The sequence below is a fragment of the Cylas formicarius genome, unplaced genomic scaffold (genome assembly GCF_029955315.1).
Source record: "Cylas formicarius isolate icCylForm1 unplaced genomic scaffold, icCylForm1.1 PGA_scaffold_1__22_contigs__length_36826433, whole genome shotgun sequence".
Classification (NCBI taxonomy): Eukaryota; Metazoa; Arthropoda; class Insecta; order Coleoptera; family Brentidae; genus Cylas; species Cylas formicarius.
Window position 1 is genome coordinate 30,791,263 of NW_026844264.1, and position 20,583 is coordinate 30,811,845.

The 20,583-nt window shown below is 33.1% G+C and overlaps 1 protein-coding gene across 3 annotated transcripts in view; it reads left to right on the forward strand.

Annotated features, from left to right (window-relative positions):
• Positions 1–20,583, forward strand: part of LOC132696022 (whirlin) — a 103,645-nt gene that overhangs the window by 20,565 nt on the left and 62,497 nt on the right. For all 3 annotated transcript variants that reach the window (XM_060660542.1, XM_060660543.1, XM_060660544.1), the window contains exons 3-4: positions 9,299–9,622; positions 13,938–14,068. In XM_060660542.1, the coding sequence (XP_060516525.1) occupies positions 9,299–9,622; positions 13,938–14,068 (455 nt within the window). The remainder of the gene's footprint in view (positions 1–9,298; positions 9,623–13,937; positions 14,069–20,583) is intronic.

Here is a 20,583-nt window from a genome sequence, read left to right on the forward strand (position 1 = left end):
TCTCAGTAATAATACCGCTTTATGCGAGGTAAAAATATAGAAGTTTTTTAGACAAATATGACAGCTCCTTGTTTTTTAATGTTTAGTGAGTAAGATTGAGGAAGTGAAAGTATATCAAAAATTTAAGATTAAGGCATTTCTGTTTGCGTGACTGATCTGAAGCAAAAATTAATTATTCGCACAGAAATAATTTAAAGTTAGGATCGGATTAGGGCAAAGTTTCCTGAGCAATCTACAGGAGTATTGCACAGCTCATTGAAATACTTTGTGAATCGTAAGTGAGTATCTCTTCATAGCATCACATTTTTTGCTTCAGTTTTCACATCTATATTAACCTTATTCATTGTTAATTTTATTATTTTTGGCGATTAAATTCTGATTTAACAACTTCAAAGCACATTGAAAGACATGGTTTCTTTTATAACAGTCAATTAATAATTAATTAATAATTAATTAAGAACTTCTAATTTAATTGTCTATTTTACTGTTACACCAAAATCAATTTTTTGTATCAATAAAGTCAACATCTATATGTAAACTGTGAATACTCTCCAAAATAATCTAATTGATTGTCGACAGTTAAATGTTAAATGCTATCAATGCTTTTTAATTGTGAAGTAGAACAAAATTATTCGATTTGCAACTGTGTTATATGGACATAACATTCTAGTTCTAAGCGTAATTTGTAATATTTCTTATGTAGAGACCTATCACTATTACAAATATCATTAAATTTACCACCATTTTTAGAGCACCAAAAATATGTTTTCCCCTCTTTATGAGTGATTTTAAGATACTACCAAAAAGCCGACTTTTACCTACTCCAGCACTTGTTTATAATTCAAACTATTTTATTTTCTTTCGCAAGAATACTAGTACTAGTAGTAGTAGTCATTGAATTACAGTTATTAAACCTTCAAGCTATCGAGCACCAACATTCCTAGAATATATTAGCTTGCGAATCTTCCAGAGTTCCGTGAGCTCCGAATTTTACTTAATTAAGGAAATTTCTTCAAATAATTCTTTTTCAGCAAGTAATTTTTGCATACAGTAAAAGAGTTCTTCACAAGGGTTGAATTAATGAGAAATAAGTCACTTCTTAATCACTTCATCACTTATAAAACTATTATTCATATCCGTCGACTATATAGCTACTAGAGATATAAAGACTCTTACTAATGATCATAATGTAAGAACTTATGGAACACCTAAGAAAAAAACTTTCCCATGTGCGAGATTTAAAATTTCGTTTTTAACCAATGACACCTGCAATTGCGAATTCTGATTTTTGGCCAATAAGACCTTGGGGCATTGGGTATCCAACATGGCCGCTGACAGATTGTCAATGAGTTTGGAAGTCGTATTTTTACGCCGTTATTTTCTCAAAACACGGCCAGATCCTATTAAATCTTCAGTCAAAAAGGAGTGAAGCTGTGGTCAGCGTTGTTGAAAGAATACTATAATTTCTTGAGCAAGCAGAAATTATGGATCTTTGTGAGTAGGAGTCCTATACAAATCACTTTAAATCTCTAATATTAATTTTTACTTGTATAGGAGGCACATCCTATTCCTTACAGTTTTGACACCAAACGCAACAGGTCTACCAGTGGGCATATTTGACACAAAAACACCTCTCTCCAGTCAAGTGTCCAGAATTTTCGGTAGCAGACAGGGCCGGGTCCAGGTCATTGTTTAAAGGTTTTCTGGTCTGTTAAGAGTATAGCAGTTCCAATAGACGCAATGGTCTATTTTCCAGAACCGTTGCCAAAAATTACGTATTGCATAGAGTTCGTCATTTTTAAATTTTCCAAAATAAATAATAACTGCAAGTTCAGATTTTCAAGAAATTATATATTTTTACACGACAATTTGATAAAGACACGGTGTTGTCGAAACAATTGTCGTGTAAAAATATATATTTTCGTGAAAGTCTGAACTTTTAGTTCTTATTTATTTTGATAAATGGATTTTAATCAAGTAAAAGCCAGTTTAATTTTTTCAATTTTCCATATGATCAGCGTTTATAAGCTCATAATTTTGTTTCAGTGTATTGTTTAGTGTTTGCATTTTTTAAAAATGATAAGGCAATCGTAAGTACGCACTTGTTTATTTGAAGTTTTTTAATATAAGAAATTTTGACTCATTAGTTTACAGGTATCTAGAAACAAAATTTCGTTTTAGGATGTTTATATCATAGTTTTGCCGAAATAGGCTAGAACAAATTAACACTATCATTCAGTGTTTGCAATGGAATACCATTTGATTAATTATTTTATCTTTTCTAGATTGAGAGATTTGGCATTTCTTTTGAAGAAACTTTTCATCTAAGAAACGCTTATTATATTATATTTTAGCAGTATATGTGAGCTGTAGAGCTTTATCAAGGTTCGCCAGTCTTATTAAACTCTACAGTGGTGCCATCACATTAAAAACACAAACGACCTCAAACGAACATGTTAGTCGGTCAAACTCAATTATCAAGTAAAGTTTAACAGCTACAGCTACAGATTAGGATTTCGTAAACTGCCAACGTGAATCCTCGAACAAATTCTAATAAATTAAACTTTCAAAACAAGTGAACCGAAAATAGCACATTGTTATCTGCGGAGTCATCCCCCTTTGATATGGCCGTATGCATCGTATTACAGCCGAGTCCTGTACAGCAACGTTAACTATTATTCCCGTCACGCGAAGCTGGTAGAAACATTGACACGAAATATTTCCGTGATATGCTAGGCCACATAAAATTCGACTTCATAACGTGGGTTAATGGAATGTGGTGATGGAATGCAAGTCCAGAAGTGACAGGTTCGGAAATTTCAGCTATCAAATTTCCGTTGGTTTTCGATCGATTTTGTCGTGACGTAAAGTGTCCGAGGCAGAGCGATATTTTTACCTAGTTTTTGTTACTTGAGTTAGGCTTTTTAAATCATCAGTTAATTTTTGAATATATGACCTGAAAAGTATTCACCAGAAGAGCCGGATCACCACATTTGTTGTTTTTTATATTTGGTCATTTTTTAATGGGAACAAGAAGTATGAAAGTCGTATAGGTTATTTATACTCAATAATCCTCAAAGATGCCTTTTGGATTACCGAGATTTCAGTCCGCAGCCCAAAATCATCTACGCAGTCTATGGGAATTTTTCTTTCTACTCCCGTCTGTAAAAGACCTAATTGATTTAGTGCGGGAAGCGTCACTTTACCACGTCAGTTTCGTTTCCCACGAGCCAGTTCGGACATTTTCGGTATTTTACCGCACGGGTTTGGGAGCAATCGGATGATTTCGGAGATTTTTCCCAGGCCTTGAATTTGACGTTTGTCAATTCTGACGGCCGCGTCAGTGAGTGTATTCAAACAAACGTTTTGTTTAGCTGCGGCTTCAATAACAATGAAGACAAAAATTATAATTTTTGTAATACCAAAAGACTATATTAATTTGCGCACATGTTAACATTTTGCATTAAGAAAAGTTATGAATGGTGGTTGAATTTGATTTTTTTTTTAAGAAATAATTTTATCAATTTATGCGTCTAATTAAAAAGCGCCACGATAAAGTCACAAATGGTTTTGCCTAGCTTATAAAAATGCTTCACCTGTTTTCTTTAAGTTAGAAAATATTACAGGGTCAGTCACTTTATAGGCAGGCAGAAACATCTAATCTTAAATCTTTGAAATATCTTCATGTTCATCAGTTGCTAGTTTTTCTTCGACAAAGCGCAGCATCAACAGATTATCAGTTGATTATTTAAACGATTTATCCTTACTTAATTGAAAAAAAGGGCGAAAAATATGTATTTTTGATAACGGGAACGATTTTTTATTGTGATGATATGGCTAGTATGAGGACTGTTTTTTTTTTTCATTGCATAAAAAAGGTTAAGGTTAAAAGCGCATTTTGGGTGATACTTATTATCACCTGTTATTAATTTTTTAATTGCCATGATTAAATTGATAATAAATACACAATAATAATAATAATAATAATAATAAATTAAAAGTTTAAAAGTTGCAATAGAACATTCAAATTTTAGATGGATGTGTAAAAGAGAACAATGATAACAAAAAAATAAATCAAAATTATATTTTGTTAATGAAATTTTTGAATCATTAATTTTATCATTATTATCATTATTTGCATGAGTGGTTGTTGTTACCTATACACCCATTATCTTTAAAATATGTCGCTTTCTCTTTCACTCTCTTTTGTTAATTAAAATACAACACAACAGATTTACAGACAAAGCTAGATATAGCGGGTGTTCGGCAATTGAGTTCCGAAACTTGGAGAAGACTAAACGTGGTAAAATAATGGTGGTAAGTCATGTAACAAAAATTCGAATTCCGAGTAATAGTTTGTCTAAATTCATTTTCTTAAATTTTATTTTTAACGCAGTGGGATGAATTCTCAATGGCTATAAGCTGGTACTTTACACACAGCCCTCATCTAGTAAAAGTCATCGTTACAAAATAAATGTGTTTCGCAAATCTATCACTAGAGGGCACGTTTCCTAGAATATTTTTTCCTATATTTTATTTACTTAGACTGACATTGCAAAATAGAATAAATTGCCTTAAGCAGAATCACAAATCTTCAAAAGTTGTTACTCTTGCTCACCCTCATACCATTTGAACATGAAAGGGCCGAAGATCATTTTCACGCAAAACATCCCGAACTGTAGAGCAGTAAGTTTTCTGGTACTCGTTGACAGGTTAGCCTCCAAATTTTTAAGTTTTCTTTCTTTCTTTCTTTATACCTTGGTTTCCCTTTATTCATATTATCAGGTTTGAATAATCCTCTTTCACCAAGTCTTCTGTGTATGTTGATGAATGTTTAACAGGTGGAACGTTTCTATTGGGATAAGCTTCAATATAAAGCCGTCGTGCTTGATCTGCATTTCCATTTGCTCTTCTTAGAAAAAATGCATATCGCGATATTCAGTATTTGAATATTCCTGATGGGTACCATCACAGCCGCTTTTGGATAATAAGCTCTTTTAAAAGAATTTAATTTATAACGGATTGTGACAATGACTTTTACAGTGACCACATTTACAGGTGAAATTCGAGCCCAGAATAAAGAAGTCGATTTGTTGCTAAACGATAACACTTATCGACTTAAAACAAGAGTAACAATTTTTGAGGCTTAAGCCAATCTGTCCTATTTTGCAATATCAGTCTAAATAAATAACATACAGGGAAAATTAAAAAAAAATGTTCCAGGTAAAGTGCCCTCTGGTGACAGATTTCTCAAAAACTTTTATTTTGGAACGATGACTGTTACTAAATCTGGGCTGTATGTAAAATACCAGCTGCTAAAAAAAAAAAATTAAAAATGGATTTTGACAAGTTGGAATTCGGAAAATATTACTATTTCGAATTTTTGTTACCACGTTGAATGTTTCATCCAAATTTCCAAACTCAATTTCCTAATGCCCTGTATATGAAATTATACAAAATTAAACGAATTAAATAAACAATAAAAGACTAAATTAATTATTCTGGTTTCCTATCTTTCTTTCCATTTAATTTAATTTTAATTAAAATTTAGATGTGACAATTATTCAAAGATATATTAGCGAAAATAAACTGATAAATGGAAAAATAATTAAATAATGAAAAATGAAATTCTAAACAACAATAATACTTTATGTTTACGAAATATTTTATTCTTACTTAACCAATTTCTTATCTATAGCCCGTAGTAAGTAATTCAAATAGATGATAAATTTGAAAAATACAAATGAATTTAAAGAAAATTTTTGAGTGGTTTCGGTATACTGTCATGGTTATGACATGTCAATGTTAGGTTAGGTACTTGATTCTAGTATTCCAAATTTCGTGGAGAAATAATTTGTAACCTGTGTTTGACCAATGTTATAAAAGAGTCGATTTCTTCTCTGACTGACTCAATCGGACAATTTTTTAAGATTTCTTTTTATAAATTAACCATGTTATAATAATTCTATCTGGTTATTTTTAAATAAATTGCATTTTTTTTCTCATATGTCTTGCCCAATGCCAAATTTTAAATTATAAAAAATAGCAAATATTCGGATATAAAATACCATCTATTCCATTGGCCACAAAGGATCCTTGTTTTAAATGGCACTGCAGCAGATTCTTCCCCAATCGAATTTAAAGTAATTTTCCTTGGAATTCTATAACGCTGTCCTCGCTTTTAAAATTCTGCAGTCGAACGGAACATTTAGGGATTACTAGGGAGTTGATCAATAACCGTGTGACACATAAGTTCGTGACATTCCACAAAGCCGTTTAACTGAACTTCCGACAAATTATTAACTAATGTCCTATAAATCTTGTAATGTCGGTTGTAATTTAGTTGAAATGAAAATATCGATTGCGTTCTGAGCGAAACATTAAACGGCGTTTATGGCATAATAATTTGTCCGTGCGTTTTACCGTTAAATGACGCTGATAGATAAACAAAAAACGTCTTTAGGAAATGGACGATTGTTTCAAGAATAGAAATAGATTATAATACATTACATACATTATTTGTTGAGTTCTTCTTCGGGTTTGGGTTGTTCAATACGTTTAACTTCTTTAAATTTTTATATTTATTTCAATCTTTCGATGACGAATATATTCACTCAAAATCTTAGTGTTACTGTAAATGTATGTAGTAGTATGTAGTATGAACGATTCAACAAATCCCAGGCAACCGAAAGATGTTTATTATACGTCAAAGTCACGTCAAAATAATGACGTCTATTTTGTAAGGTCCTCACGTGATTATTAGGGGGGTTTGTTCTAATGATTGACGTCGAATGAATCAGGCGAACGGGACGTTATAATATTCGCGTCAAGACGTATTAAAAGAGAAATTACTTTACTTTACTTTGTAAATGACTACTCTTGTATAAGTAAGGGGTGTTTTTTTTCAATGTATAGAACTTTAAGTCGCAATAAATCAACGATGGATTATTCGACTGACATGAATTTTATTTATCCGAAAGATAATCTTGTGGCATTACATTTTAAATATGATTTCTGTAGTCCAATTTTCAATGACTTTTTCCAACATTTGTGGCCGTATATCGGCAATAACACGGCGAATATTGTCTTCCAAATGGTCAAGCGTTTTCCGCATAGACCAATGACTTTACATAGCCTCACAGAAAGTAGTCTAGCGGTGTTAAATCACAAGATCTTGGAGGTCAATTCACAGGTCCAAAACGTGAAATTAGGCGGTCACCAAACGTGTCTTTCAATAAATCGATTGTGGCACGAGCTGTGTGATATGTTGCGCCGTCTTGTTGAAACCACATCTCCTGGACATTATGGTTATTCAATTCAGGAATGAATGATCCAATTCCTGTGCTCGATGGCGGTTGGACTCATTCGGCAGCAGCAATAGCTTCTTCTGTACGCACCGTACGGCGTCTCTGGGGATGCGAGTTATCAATAAGAGTAAACGTGGTGCGAAAACGTTCCATGGTTAATCGAATGAACTGCTCTGATGGACGATTTTGTCGACGATAAAATGGACGTAGTGCGCGATACGTATTCCGCACAGAACCATTATTTTCCAAATAAAATTGCACTATTTGCAAGCGTTGTTGAGGAGTGAGTCTATTCATGATGAATTGCCAAACCAAACTGAGAATAAATCACTTGACAGCTGTTAAATCGGTCGCCATCTTGAACAGTAATGCCAACTTAAAGTGTTTAAACTAAACATGCGTAACATATTTGCGAAAAACATCAACACCACAAAAACATGGTTTTTGTAATTTTTGATAGTTGCTTTGGTATCAGTAAGGAAACGTTGTTACAGGTTTGTCGCAATATTCGAGATAAAAATTATTTCCACCAAATTGAAATACTTTGAATTACTCTGAAAGTAGTTAAATGTTTTATAAATTAGTTACGATGCCTAATGATGATATTATTAATGTTTATTAAATAAATGATACACCTAAAATATGGTAATGTGGCTTTAGATTGTGGTTCATGTTGCCTTGTTTTTTCTCTTTTTTTTGCGTATAATGCCATCGATCCGAATGTATACAATATACGCACACATATCATATATGGAGTGTTTCAAGATAAATAACACATATTTTGCAAACTCAAAAGTTACCAGAATTGACCGAAGAATTCAAACATGTAGTATTAGACACGAATGATGAATGTCTAGTACAATGAACGATTAAAATATTGAACAAAATCTTACAGGAACCCGATAAAATCAAGGGTATATAAGGAAAAACAAAATTTAAATGATTTTAATAAACATTTAGACAATTTTTTGGAAGGGTTTTCAAATTGATCGGCATATTGCCAAGAAGTTACGAAGGAATAGGGCATTTTAACACCTAATAAGAAAATTATAAATTTTCCCTAATTTTACTCACTCTTGTAATGGTTCTTTCTTCAATTATGAACTTTACTGATACTAAATCACATTTCGAAATTAAATTTATGTTTTTTATTATTTTGTTAATAAAAAATGAGAGATAGGTATGGGGCATACCAAGTGCGTGAAATTCAATTCGAAAATGGTGTTCCATTTAAAAAAAAGTAATTTGATATCTACATCTACTTTCGATCCACCAATTTTTAAAAAATGTATTGGAATTGTAACCTAAATATTTTTAACTTGTCTTCGATTACCAAGATATAATTATGACTAATATGCGTTTATTATTTTTAATTATACCAAGTGATGCATTGCTGACCGGAAAATCCCCTGTCTATTACTAGGTGCCCAAATATTGGGTCCACTATACATTATAACAAAGTTGTAATACAACTTTTTTAATAAGTCAATCTTCGATTATTGGACATATTATACTCGGTCCATCAAGTTCCCTTGTTGTTTAAACCCCTTTTTAAATGAAATTAATTCCAAGAACGATTTAAGGGACAAGAAGGTCTTAAGAACCTAGCATGAGTTTGATTCTAAGAACAACATAATGATATACGTACGTACTAAGTTTACTTTGAATGTGTGAAACCAAATGCGCATGTCTTCATTGTAAACCAACCTTTATTTGATATGTCATTTTGAAAATAGCATCATGGAAAATATTCGGTATATTGTATTGCATTGACCTCTTGCAATTTTAAAGATTAAAATTTATTCAAACCCGCCCCTTCAAAAGCAATATTACAATTTTGCTATTAAATGTACAAGGGAGCCAATACTTGGGCACCTGAAAATTCACATGGGATTTCCTATGTTCCGTTCGACAGGCACCACGGTAGAATAATTCTTGTCGAACCTAGACGTAAAACATTTGACCAGTATAGTGTTACTTGGTTTTTCCAGGTACGTACTTGGGTTCGAACCCCAACTTCTCAAGTACGCGCACTCTCTCGTCAAGCAACAACAAAAAGCGCCCAATTTCGCCCGAGCAGGTCCTCCGATTGTTTGGGTCAGCAAATCACTCTTCGGGGTCGAAAGCTAACCCAGAACGACCCAGGAGGTCGCCGGCGAGTAGTCCACCTTCGACGACGCATCAAATAAACTACAGACCGCCGGTTTACTCGCCATCTATTCACGAGTTGATCACGAGGACTGTAACCATGGTGAGGGATCCTCAGGATGGGACCCACGGTTTTGGAATTTGCGTGAAAGGAGGCAAAGAAGCCGGTCAGTTTATTGGTTAGGTCAATGGGTCTCCTGGGTTTTCATTATCAAATTAAATTGACTTGGTGGTGCATCATCTTTGTCCTTCATTCGAGAGCTGTCAAATCCAAACTAAGCCAAAACGGGTACAGTTTATAAAATTAGTAATTGTTTTTTTGAAAGGGCAGTTATTACATAGAATGTCAAGTTTGTGTGTAATTACTCGATTTATGAGTAACTGTTATTGTAGACCGTATAAATAGAAAATTTATTTTCAAGAGAATCGTCAATCTATGAAAACTAAAATTCGACCAGTAAGATTTATTGAAAAAGAAATTGCCTCACACTTTTCTCGTTTTAGAAGTTTTTAAAACATGTGCTTCGAATACTTATTCTGTTCTAGAATTTATAATTTATGTCTTACGAGGCTGTGACTTACGTCTTTTTTATTATAAAATAGTGAAAGGGTAAAACAAATAATTTTGGAAACGTTTGTTAAAGAATAGTGGTATTATAAATTTATTTTATTTTTTATTATTTTAATATTATTATATTATTTTATATTTATTTATTATAGTATTATAAATTTAAACAACGACAATAAATTTAAATTTCAAGAACTTCAAACCATTTTAAACAACAGGATAATAGGTCTTCATTTCTTCGACGCTACTGTAAACGGTAATGGTTTTCTAAAGATTCTCCAGAACGAATTACAAAACTATGTGGATGAGCTGGAACAAATAAGAAACGTTGTTTTCCAGCAAGACGACGCTCCCTCTCAGTATTCGTTAAGACTATTTAATTCAAAGGCGCCGATGGATGCATTTTTATGGGGACTCTAAAAGGTCGTGTAAACACGCACGTACTATCTAAAACAGACAGCATCTACAAAACCTGATTAGCACAGAGGTTCAAATTCTAAATGAACAATGTTTCCAATCTATCACTGCCGGTTTGGAAAGATTACGGAGCCCATGCATCAGATGTATTGAAGAAAAAGGGAGGCCTTTGAATAATTCCATTTGTAAAACCAATATATTGTACCTACCAAAATTATAAGTTTTAGAGTATTTTTCGAAAACTATCGAATTTAGGTGTAGGCTGGGTATTTGTTGAAACTTTTCATAGATTCGATGAAAGTTTTTTGTCTGAAACTTGAAATCGGAATTAATTGCACGTAGCCATTTTGGCATTCTTATTTGGTTTAATAAACGTTTCCAAAATTCATTATTTTTCGCTTTGCGGGTAAGACGTTTCATATATCATAAAAGCAGCATAGTTTTGCTAAATCTGTAACTTTCGCCGTCAGTTATAAAGAAATATCTTCTTTTCCACAGCGGCCTGCTTCACAGCCGTCAAAGACAAAAATTATAAATTCTAGAATATTATTTTATTTTTGAAGGTTGCTTTTATATAAAAAGATATATCTCAAAAACTATTCGATTTGGGTATAGGGCATATTATACAAAAAATGTGCAGAATTTTACCATTTAAAATATATAATTTTCATCATTTAGTATTTGACGGTTTTTTCCTAAAAGTTAAATAAATAAGTATAATTCGTAAAAATGGGGTAAAAAAATTGTAAAAGCACACTTAAATAGTGATTTTTTTTGTTTTTAGAATCTGTCATTCAAAGAACTGAAGATATCAAAATTACAGATTTGTAACCAACCGAAAAAGTGACAGATTCCCAACTACAGCAGTTAAAATAAAATATTGTTATTTTGATAATAATTGAAGGTTATATCTTCATCTGAATTCGTAACTATTTCTTGTAAACGGGGTTATTAAACAGTGTGTCAATCGCATGTCGATTTCTGCAGCTAGACAGAAAGTATATGAATTATAAAGTTATTTTCAAGATTTATTAAAAGCAACATTGGGCATAACATTGCACCATAATAATAATAAAAAAGTTTAGTCTCTGTGATTTGAAAACTAGGCTTCTCAAAAATATTGAATGGCACAAATAGGCCTAAATTCAAATTTATGTATCGAGGTATGAGGAAGAATTTGTCAGTTTTCTAGATTGCAATTGTAGAGTAGAAGTAACGAAAGGGTTATAAATAAATTCCTTACGAATAAATAAGTTGCGACCCAAAAAACATGGAAAAAATTACTTTCAACAACATTTTTAAAAATATTTAAGAAAAATGAGAAACTGACTAAGTGCCAACACATTATTTGGTCATATTAGAATAAAAGTCTTGATGCTTAGGGTCTTTTAGAGGAGCAGTCATTGATATTAGGTGCCCTTCCTTGTTATCACCGATCTTATTCACGTCTAGTAGCAACCTAACTGAGACATTTCTAATATCTTCTATGGCTTTTCCTTTCTTAAGTATCGATATGGGTTTCCAACATGCTGCTTCAGAAAAAAATTCAGCAATAAACAAAAAGCCAGGTTTTTGGGAGTCAACTTTCATTCGAACGACTTTGCTAATATTCACTTGTTTGAGTTACTAAATCTTGTCAGCCGCCGCTTGTAGATCAAATTTTTTTGTGTCATATCTACTATCTCAAATCGGCCTGTGTGTGTACTTGACAGTCCTTGCGCATTCTTTTCTTGGTCAACGCGAAATCTCTGTGACACTGAAGAGAGCTATGACCACTGATACTGACACTGACCTATGTTCAATAGTATCAAAGAGTCCACAACTCACTAAAAACACAAATGAAAACAAATAGCAACATTCCTTTTTTCTGTAATTCCCATATTGGGGACGCGTAATAAACAAGACCCAATTTCGTTACCGCCACGTCCTGCCACTCCTTCGTGCCAAGTATGTATGCCTGTTATCCCAAAAGTTGATTCCTAAGTTGTAGCATGAAAGTTGGCTCATATAGAACACGTCAGAGTGGGTCAAAGTTGGTACGAACATATCTTGTTCTAAATCCACTCTGGCGCTTCATAGCACTTGCGACGATGCTTCTGCATTTCTATGGTGCTCCAGCTCCAACTTTGCTGCCCGACTTCTTTCGCAATGCGCTTTTATTTCGCAATTTAATGAGTCACATTTACCACAGGTGTCATTTCGAGGTCCTCTAAATGAAACATTTGGAAAGTCTTCTTTCAACACCTTTTTGTAAAACTTTTAGGTAGCCAAACTAAGTAGATATTTCTGCAAACATACTTTATGAAGGCGGTTCACATTTAAATTTGGACTTTAATATTCTTATGATTTTTCTCGGGGTATACTATTTATATGCTCTCTTACAAGTTTATAAACGACTTTACAGCTTTTTTTCTTTCGTATAATAGTTTCCAAATGCTTTTTTGTCAAATCGAAAGTATTTACAAAAGTAGATTTACATACAACTACAAAATTACCCTCTCCGTCTGGAAAGCGATAGTGGGTGGTACGTTGACGGTGACTATTACGAGGGTCTTCTTCTCTTTACGTCAGTGAAATATATTAACCCCATAATATATGTTTCAAGGACTTCAGGTCTGCACTCAGTATTTTTCAAAAAGTGTCAATCTCTGTTCGTAGTTTAACGATTTGCTGTTAAATTAACATTTACATGTTATCTGCACGAAAGAAGAATATTTTTTAGGACATACAGAAAAATATCTATACACAGTAAAACGATCTGTCTACGAGATCTCGGTAGGGTTGTTCACAATATTAAAAAAAGGTTTGGTGAGTATCTAATTCACTATACTAACAACTGCGCTAAGCCTGTGAATTCAAACCTACAGCGCATAAGATAAAAATTGGCACCGACCTTAAAACAATGACTTACTTGTAAGTTAAGTTTCTTTTTTTCAGCTACAGCGTTCCCATTTCTGTTTTTATAGGATTGTCCTGTATTTTCGCGTTGTCTTTGCTCATCACTTAATATTCCCTTTCCTTATTTTCGACATTCAAAATTCGTTTCTAATAGCTCTTTACAATATTTGACAGCGTCATTACAGAAACCGCTTAACAAACAATATAAACGCACAACATGTATAACGGCACTTGACCCCTTTGTTGTGAAAATAACCTATCACTTACAGACAGCGCCATCTATCTGCGTAATTTGTTCCGGAAATTATAACTCTGTGACACTTTGCCCCATTTCTATATAAAAATCTAAGTTTCAAAAAAAATGGCACTGGCCCCTTTGTTACTTCTACTCCTCAATTGTGTAGATAAAAAAAAAGTGTAAAATTATCCTTGATCAGAACTTGAGAATTCAAAATTATGGATTTAGAATGAACCAAAAAAAAATACAGAGCCAAAATAAAATATTGTTATTTTGATAATCAAATATTTTTTAATAATAAAAAAATAAACAAGTTTTACTAGTCGGAGGCGCAGTGAAATTTTCACGTTAATTGTTGCAGGAGTTGGGGTTTATATATCGCGAGTAGAAGAAGGAAGCGTGGCTGAGCGTGTTGGCCTGAGGCCGGGAGATTCAATTTTGGAAGTGAATGGAAAACCATTTACGGGGATCTCGCACGAAGAAGCTTTAAAGGTAATTCTCAAAATTTATCGCGCTCCGTTTATTCACAAATAATTGCGTCGAAATATTATTAATTTATGTTGTATTAGAAAGGATTTGTTTTTGGATTTAACGTTACAACATGTCGTTTGTTTAAAACTTTTGCATCTTAAGCTGTAATGGTAAGCTTTAGGTTGCCTGAAATACCCATCACTTAGTTTTTTGATATAAGATTTCAACCCTCAACTTAAACTCATCGAAACCCAGCGCGTTCTGTTTTACACTCGCCCTTAACGTTGAAGGAGTTAAGATAGAAAAAGATCTCCCTCTAAACAGATACACAAAGGGTGAGTTGAGTCGCGGTACATAAAGGCAGGTTCCTTAATCGGGCCCTTGAAATTAAACCGAACGATAGACATTTGAAGGGTGTAAAGGAACAAGTGCGGTATTAAAGCAGGCCTAAATGTAGCAGACAATGGCATCAAAGAACCTCGAAGGCTTCCCCGTTTTCTACGAGCTCCCGACTCAAAAAGTAAACCGCTGAGCTCCTTGTTGCTTCCCTTGTCTTCGTCGATGTAACCAGAATCTGTTGACGATAATTAGGAGACACGTTGTTAACGAAAAGCCTTTCCACCTTTTTGTAATCTGCGCCAGAGATGCGGATATTATTTTTGGTTTTGTTTTGTTTTAATAAGCTCCGTAAGAAGTATGGAGAAAAATATTTATATCAGTTAAGGCTTTTCTGCTTTACAGACAATTTTCTTTTCCTTCCTCTTGTTCTGAAGATAGCCGTCCTGCAGAGTTACTCCTTTTTTTTTGGATTTTTCTTTTTTTTTCCTTGTGTTCGTTATTGCAATGCTTCTAATTTTTCGATACTCGATACTTAATTCAATAAAAATTCGAAAGAAATCAAAATTTGTATTGAAGTAAATATGATCGACGTGATATTGATTGATTGATATTGATCTGATATTGATCTGTAGATAACAGCTGGGTTGCGTTTGCGTTTAAGCTTCTTAGTTATGTAGAGATGGCGCCAAGATTATGAATTTGAATAAATTCTATTTGCATAGCTAAACATCCACTCCATCCACTCCACACTTCATCCATCAACACTTTCTTGAAGTAAGAGAAATGATTTTGTAATAGACCATGCCAGTCAGAATTTTAATAAAACGATTTGCAGTAAGAACTTTTCTCGGACTAAATCATTTTGGAGGGTTTTGCAACTTGCTCAATTATTTGGTTGAGCGACGTTTCGAAAATGATCGTTGAATCTTTGTATATTTTTGCCAAAAACTTAACCTGTTTTCAGATATTTCTAGATATAGCTTTTCCTGGGTAACTAGTTAATGGTTCACCTATTCAAAAGTGTGACGGTGTCTATGGCTTCTATTTGTGCTAACACAGTTATCAATTCCTCAAAACTTCAAGCAATACATTTTTCAAGTTGGAATTTAGTTGATTTTATACCAGCTTCTTATAATCCGGCCCAGTGAGGACTATTCGGTGGGATAGAACACCATCCTATATCCTTTGTCGATAGAAAAGTATATCTAAATTAGATGTAGTCTTGAAAAAAATACAAAGATCTTTCAGCTGATTGAAGGCAAGACTCCAAATGATATTTGATAGTTCATGTTCAGCGAGTCACAAATTATAAATTAAAACTCGCGGTTGGTGCATTCACATATTATTCATCTAGTCTTCTAGTTAGACCAATTTGCTTTTCAATTTCTCTGGAGTGTTTTTTCAAACTTGAGTTAGTCGGTGGGGTCGATAGCAATGTCGTGTCGATCCCTACGATAAGTCGTAGGAAGTGAGCAGTTAGCGTGAAAGTTAGTAAACGGACGTTTTACGTTACTGGGCGATGTTATCGGAAATGCGGCAAACCACGGTTTCCAAGCCAATAACGTGTTGTTAATAACCAACGCTCACGGGTTAGTGATGGAGCTGTAAATTTCATCGCCCGAGAATTCTCCCGCCATTTAAATTTAAAATGGGGTTACTCGGGGTTAGTAAGCTACTTCTAAAGACGTGCTTTTGGCATCATGAAATTGTATTATCTATCAATTTATTCCTCAGTCATTAAGTTACAGAATGTCTATCCTTTGTTATCTATTAATTGATACCTCATTGGTTGAGTTATAGAATTTGTATTCACAAATCTGGATGGGAGTTCTTACTAACTGAATTTATAAAGAGATAACCCAGGGTTATTTTCATAGATGAGTTTTTAACCCTAAAAAATGTATTGTCTACTAATTTTTACCTCAATATTTTTCTGACAAAATAGATATTCTCAAATATGTATAATTTGGTAAAAAAAATGATACATGGGAGTTCTCGCTATTGAAATTTAAAAACGACTAAGTTAGAATTGGCGAATTACTTGTAAGGATGAGTTTATAACACAATGAAATTTATAGGTCTATTGACTTATAATTGAATAGTGAAATTACGAAATAAATATTCACAAATATGTAATAATTGCAAACAAAATATTTATTGACGGCCCTCGCTAAATAAGCTTAAAACAGGGTAACGCATGACTAGTAAATTAGTTTAAAAATAGAGTATTTAACGATCAACTTCTGTTTATATTCATTTATACTTCAATAGCTAAATTATATAATAGATGTTCACAAATATGTATAATTCAATAGGCAAAACAATACAAATATCGTAGGAAGCCAAAAAGTTTGAATCTATTTTATATGTTTGATTAATTTTATTAAAAACAAAAAAATTTTGAATTTAGACCTTTGGGCCATTTTTCCTTTAAATAGAATAAAATTACAATCGGAAGGGATAATTGAAAGCAATATAAACTTAAGGTAATAAGAAATATTTCGGCAAAAGTGTTAAAACATATTTTTGCATGACCATCTTGGGGTATTTTTATGCTGTGGGTTAGTTGACCCATGCCTGTATTTTATTACTTACCTCTTTCTTACCCATTTTTTTGACAATATTGTCATACGGGTCTATTTGGAAATGTTTTCATGGGGTCTATGGTATAATATAATTGTAGTAACATTATATTTTTCGCCACATCCAAAGCTATCGATTTTCTAAATATCATCGTATGTTGATAACCATTCGTTTTTCGCTTTCTTTCTCTTTTCTTCACTTATTTCTTTTTTCTTCCTTTTGAGTTGACTAAAGCGAAAATCTGCCAGAAATGATTCATTTAATATTCTGAAAGTTCAGTGTAATTACGAAATTGTTTTTATGTCGACGTCATCTTAAAGAATCCTAAATTAATGATTAGCAACAATTACTACCAAAAATTTCAATCATGAATCAAAAAGGCAATTTTACTATAAACCTTAAATATTTTTAGTGGCCGTAACATAATATTGTTATTATTCCATATATTTTTTTATTTAAATTAAGAACGATAAAGGAACCATTTCCAACCAAACAGATAGCTAAAGTAATAGTGACTTCGAATTGCATTTTTGTATTAGATGTTAAAAGCAAAAAGCTCAAGCGAATTGACATCAAAATGTGTAATTCATAGATAGATGATAGAGAAATAGATAATTTATTCACAACTCTCAGTACATTGGATGTTTCATCAGAAAACAACGTACGCATCTACTTTTTAAAAAATCTATAAAAGGAGTATTACAGGCAAATGTATAACCAACAACACTTTGGTTTTGAAAAAGAAAGCTTCGAACGCTCTCCAATACATTTCAAAGACTTTCAGGCTGCAAAAAGTATTGCCCGATAGGAGCCTCTTGACGTATCTTTTAAATTGCCTTTTGATCATTTTTTTTAGTGTTGGAGGAAGCAACTTATAACAGTATGGTCCAGCGTAATTTAGGGATCTTTCAGAAAACATATTATTTAGTTTTGGTTTCTATAACTTTCTCTAGTACGGGACATCAGTGTGTTTATTGAGTGAATCTTTATTTTTATGTGTGATTAAGAGTGTTTTAAATCGGTATAGGCACGGCACTCTTAATATTTTACAGAGCCAGTTTAAATTCAACATAAGTAGCCCCTTTTGCTGTATAAAAGCCCCCTTGCCACGAGTTTACGCGAAGTAAAAAGGTAATGGTGGCCCCTCAAGAAATTAAACGTGTCCTGATCCTACCTCAAGTAAATCTTTAATAAGTTTGCTAAATTAAAAAAGTGCTATTAGACGATAATTTCATTTCAATAAAATAAATCTCATTCGTATTATGTGGGTATTATAATAATAACCGAACACAATTCAGAAAGCTTTTGTCGTAAAAGTATACCTTACCACCACGTTCCAGAAACTTTTGACACTAATTACACACACATTTATGCGTTTCGTCACAAAACGGAAGCAATAAGTCTTATTGAAATATTTTTGGAGCCTTCCGTTCCAGTTTAATTCCTTATTTCCTTCTATTTACCTAACCGGGCTGGCTGCGTATTTCGTGATCCGGAGCAATAAAAAATTGTAGCGGAATAACAAAATCGATGCCGTCCATTAAAGAACCGGAGCAGGAAATATATTTGTCTGCAATATGTATACAGGCGGCAATTTCGGATATCATGTATCCATTTTATGTTGAATTTATGAACGACTACTTAATTAAAGGGTTGGCTTGGGATTAATTGACGGCCTCGTTTATTCTATTACAAAGGAAGCTATTGATTGAGACTTGGATGGAGTAAAATCTATTTCTTACTCGCGCCAAGGTCCAGTATGAAGTCAATTATATTATTGGTGAGAATAGGCCATTGACGACCAACGTGGATGAAAGGTAAATTATATTTTCACAACTGTTAAGAAGAATTTTGTGACATCTTAAAAATCAAACATACCGAAGTACAGATGTGTAGAGAACGAACATTTTTCGTTCATTTTTCTTCACAGGGTGGCAATATTGTGCCTTTGGGATGAATCATGAAGCTTTTAAAAGGCCCTGCCGTTTAGTTGACCAAACGGGGTCAGCAATGCATCAAATAAATCATATGACACTGAAAACAAAAAAAAAAGATTACTATAAAGGAAAGGGAAATGTTATGTTGATAAATACAATGAAACAAGACCTAGTCTACGACCTCTCCACTAAACTAAGAGCCGTAGACAAATTATTAAATGCAAAACTTTGATTAACTTCAGCAGACATTCGTTAATTAAACGCTCATTCCCCTGCGTTCCTCTTGTGCATAATCAAACTCGTGACTAAAATGGTCTTTATCAAAGTTGTTATAATCTGTCTCAATCTTTATCGTGTTGACTTTCGACGAACCCTCCTCAATGAAACTTTAACGATGTTAGTACCTATTGTTATTGGGTATAGTCTTTCTTTTTGATATATTTCCATTGACCATTTGCGGCAGTGTTGAAAAATATTTTTTACTGAGCGTTTCAAAAAAGTTATTTTACGAGAACATAACAATATCGCGTCGAAATCATTTGTCGGTTGATGCAAAACAGGTTGTGAAAAATGTGTATAACACTTTAATCAGTAGAGGGCTGATTCAACAAGAAGCTTTAAAAGAGACTGTCTATTTACAAAAAGGCCAATATCGTCGATAAGGGATATTATTAATTGTTGAGAAGGTAGTGATTGTCAAACTCATCTAATAAGAAGGAAAATATATTGCCTTTCTCAAAGCGAAGTTGTTCCTACCTTGGGTAAACTGAAAAATAAGCTAGAAGAAGATGAAGCCAATATAAATATAAGCCGTGCCAGCCTCTATAGAGTTGTTTGTAAAATGGGATTTAAGTACAGCAAAATACACAAAAGTCAAGTAGTAATGGAATCACACAGATCACACATTACACTTGGAGATTGAATTACTTTCAAGATTTTAGAAGATATAGATTATACAACAGATCCATATACAGGAGGGACAAACGTTAGGTTGATTCCACTCATAACTGGCAGACGAAAGCATCTTCAAATAAAGTAAAACGCATTACCATAATACAAGCTGGGTCAGAAGACAGATTTGTCCCAAACTGCTTGCTGCTGTCTGTGAACAATATTAAGGATTGGATTATTATAAGAATCCAATTGGAAAACTTTTTGAAAATTGGGTTTCAAAGCAATATTTTCAAAAATATCCCCAATAACAGTGTTATTGTCACGGATAACGCAAGTTACCACAGCTGTCAGCTACTCAAAGCACCAGCCTCATGAAATTCAAATCCTGAAATCCAGGAATATATGTTAAAACGTGATATGTATGTTGAACTCAGTTAGCAAAAGGCGCAACTTTGGGAAGTCCTAAATTCATATGCAATTAAAAAACACTATGAATGCGATAATTTGGCTGATCAGGCAAATAATATAATGCAAAAACTACTCTCAGAATCAAAATTTGCCAAAACTAATTAATAAAAATGGTTCCCATAAGATTCGAACCTTGCTAGCAGTCTTTCTCTATTGTAAAATGTGCCTCACTTTTTAATCACGCCGATGTCATTTTAATTTGCTTTCGTTATTAAGTGATTTCTTGTTTTTTTTAACAGACAAGACAAGAATTCGTAAATAAAATATGAAAAATGATTCCTGAACACAGTATTTTTCAATTTCGTAATCCTGAAA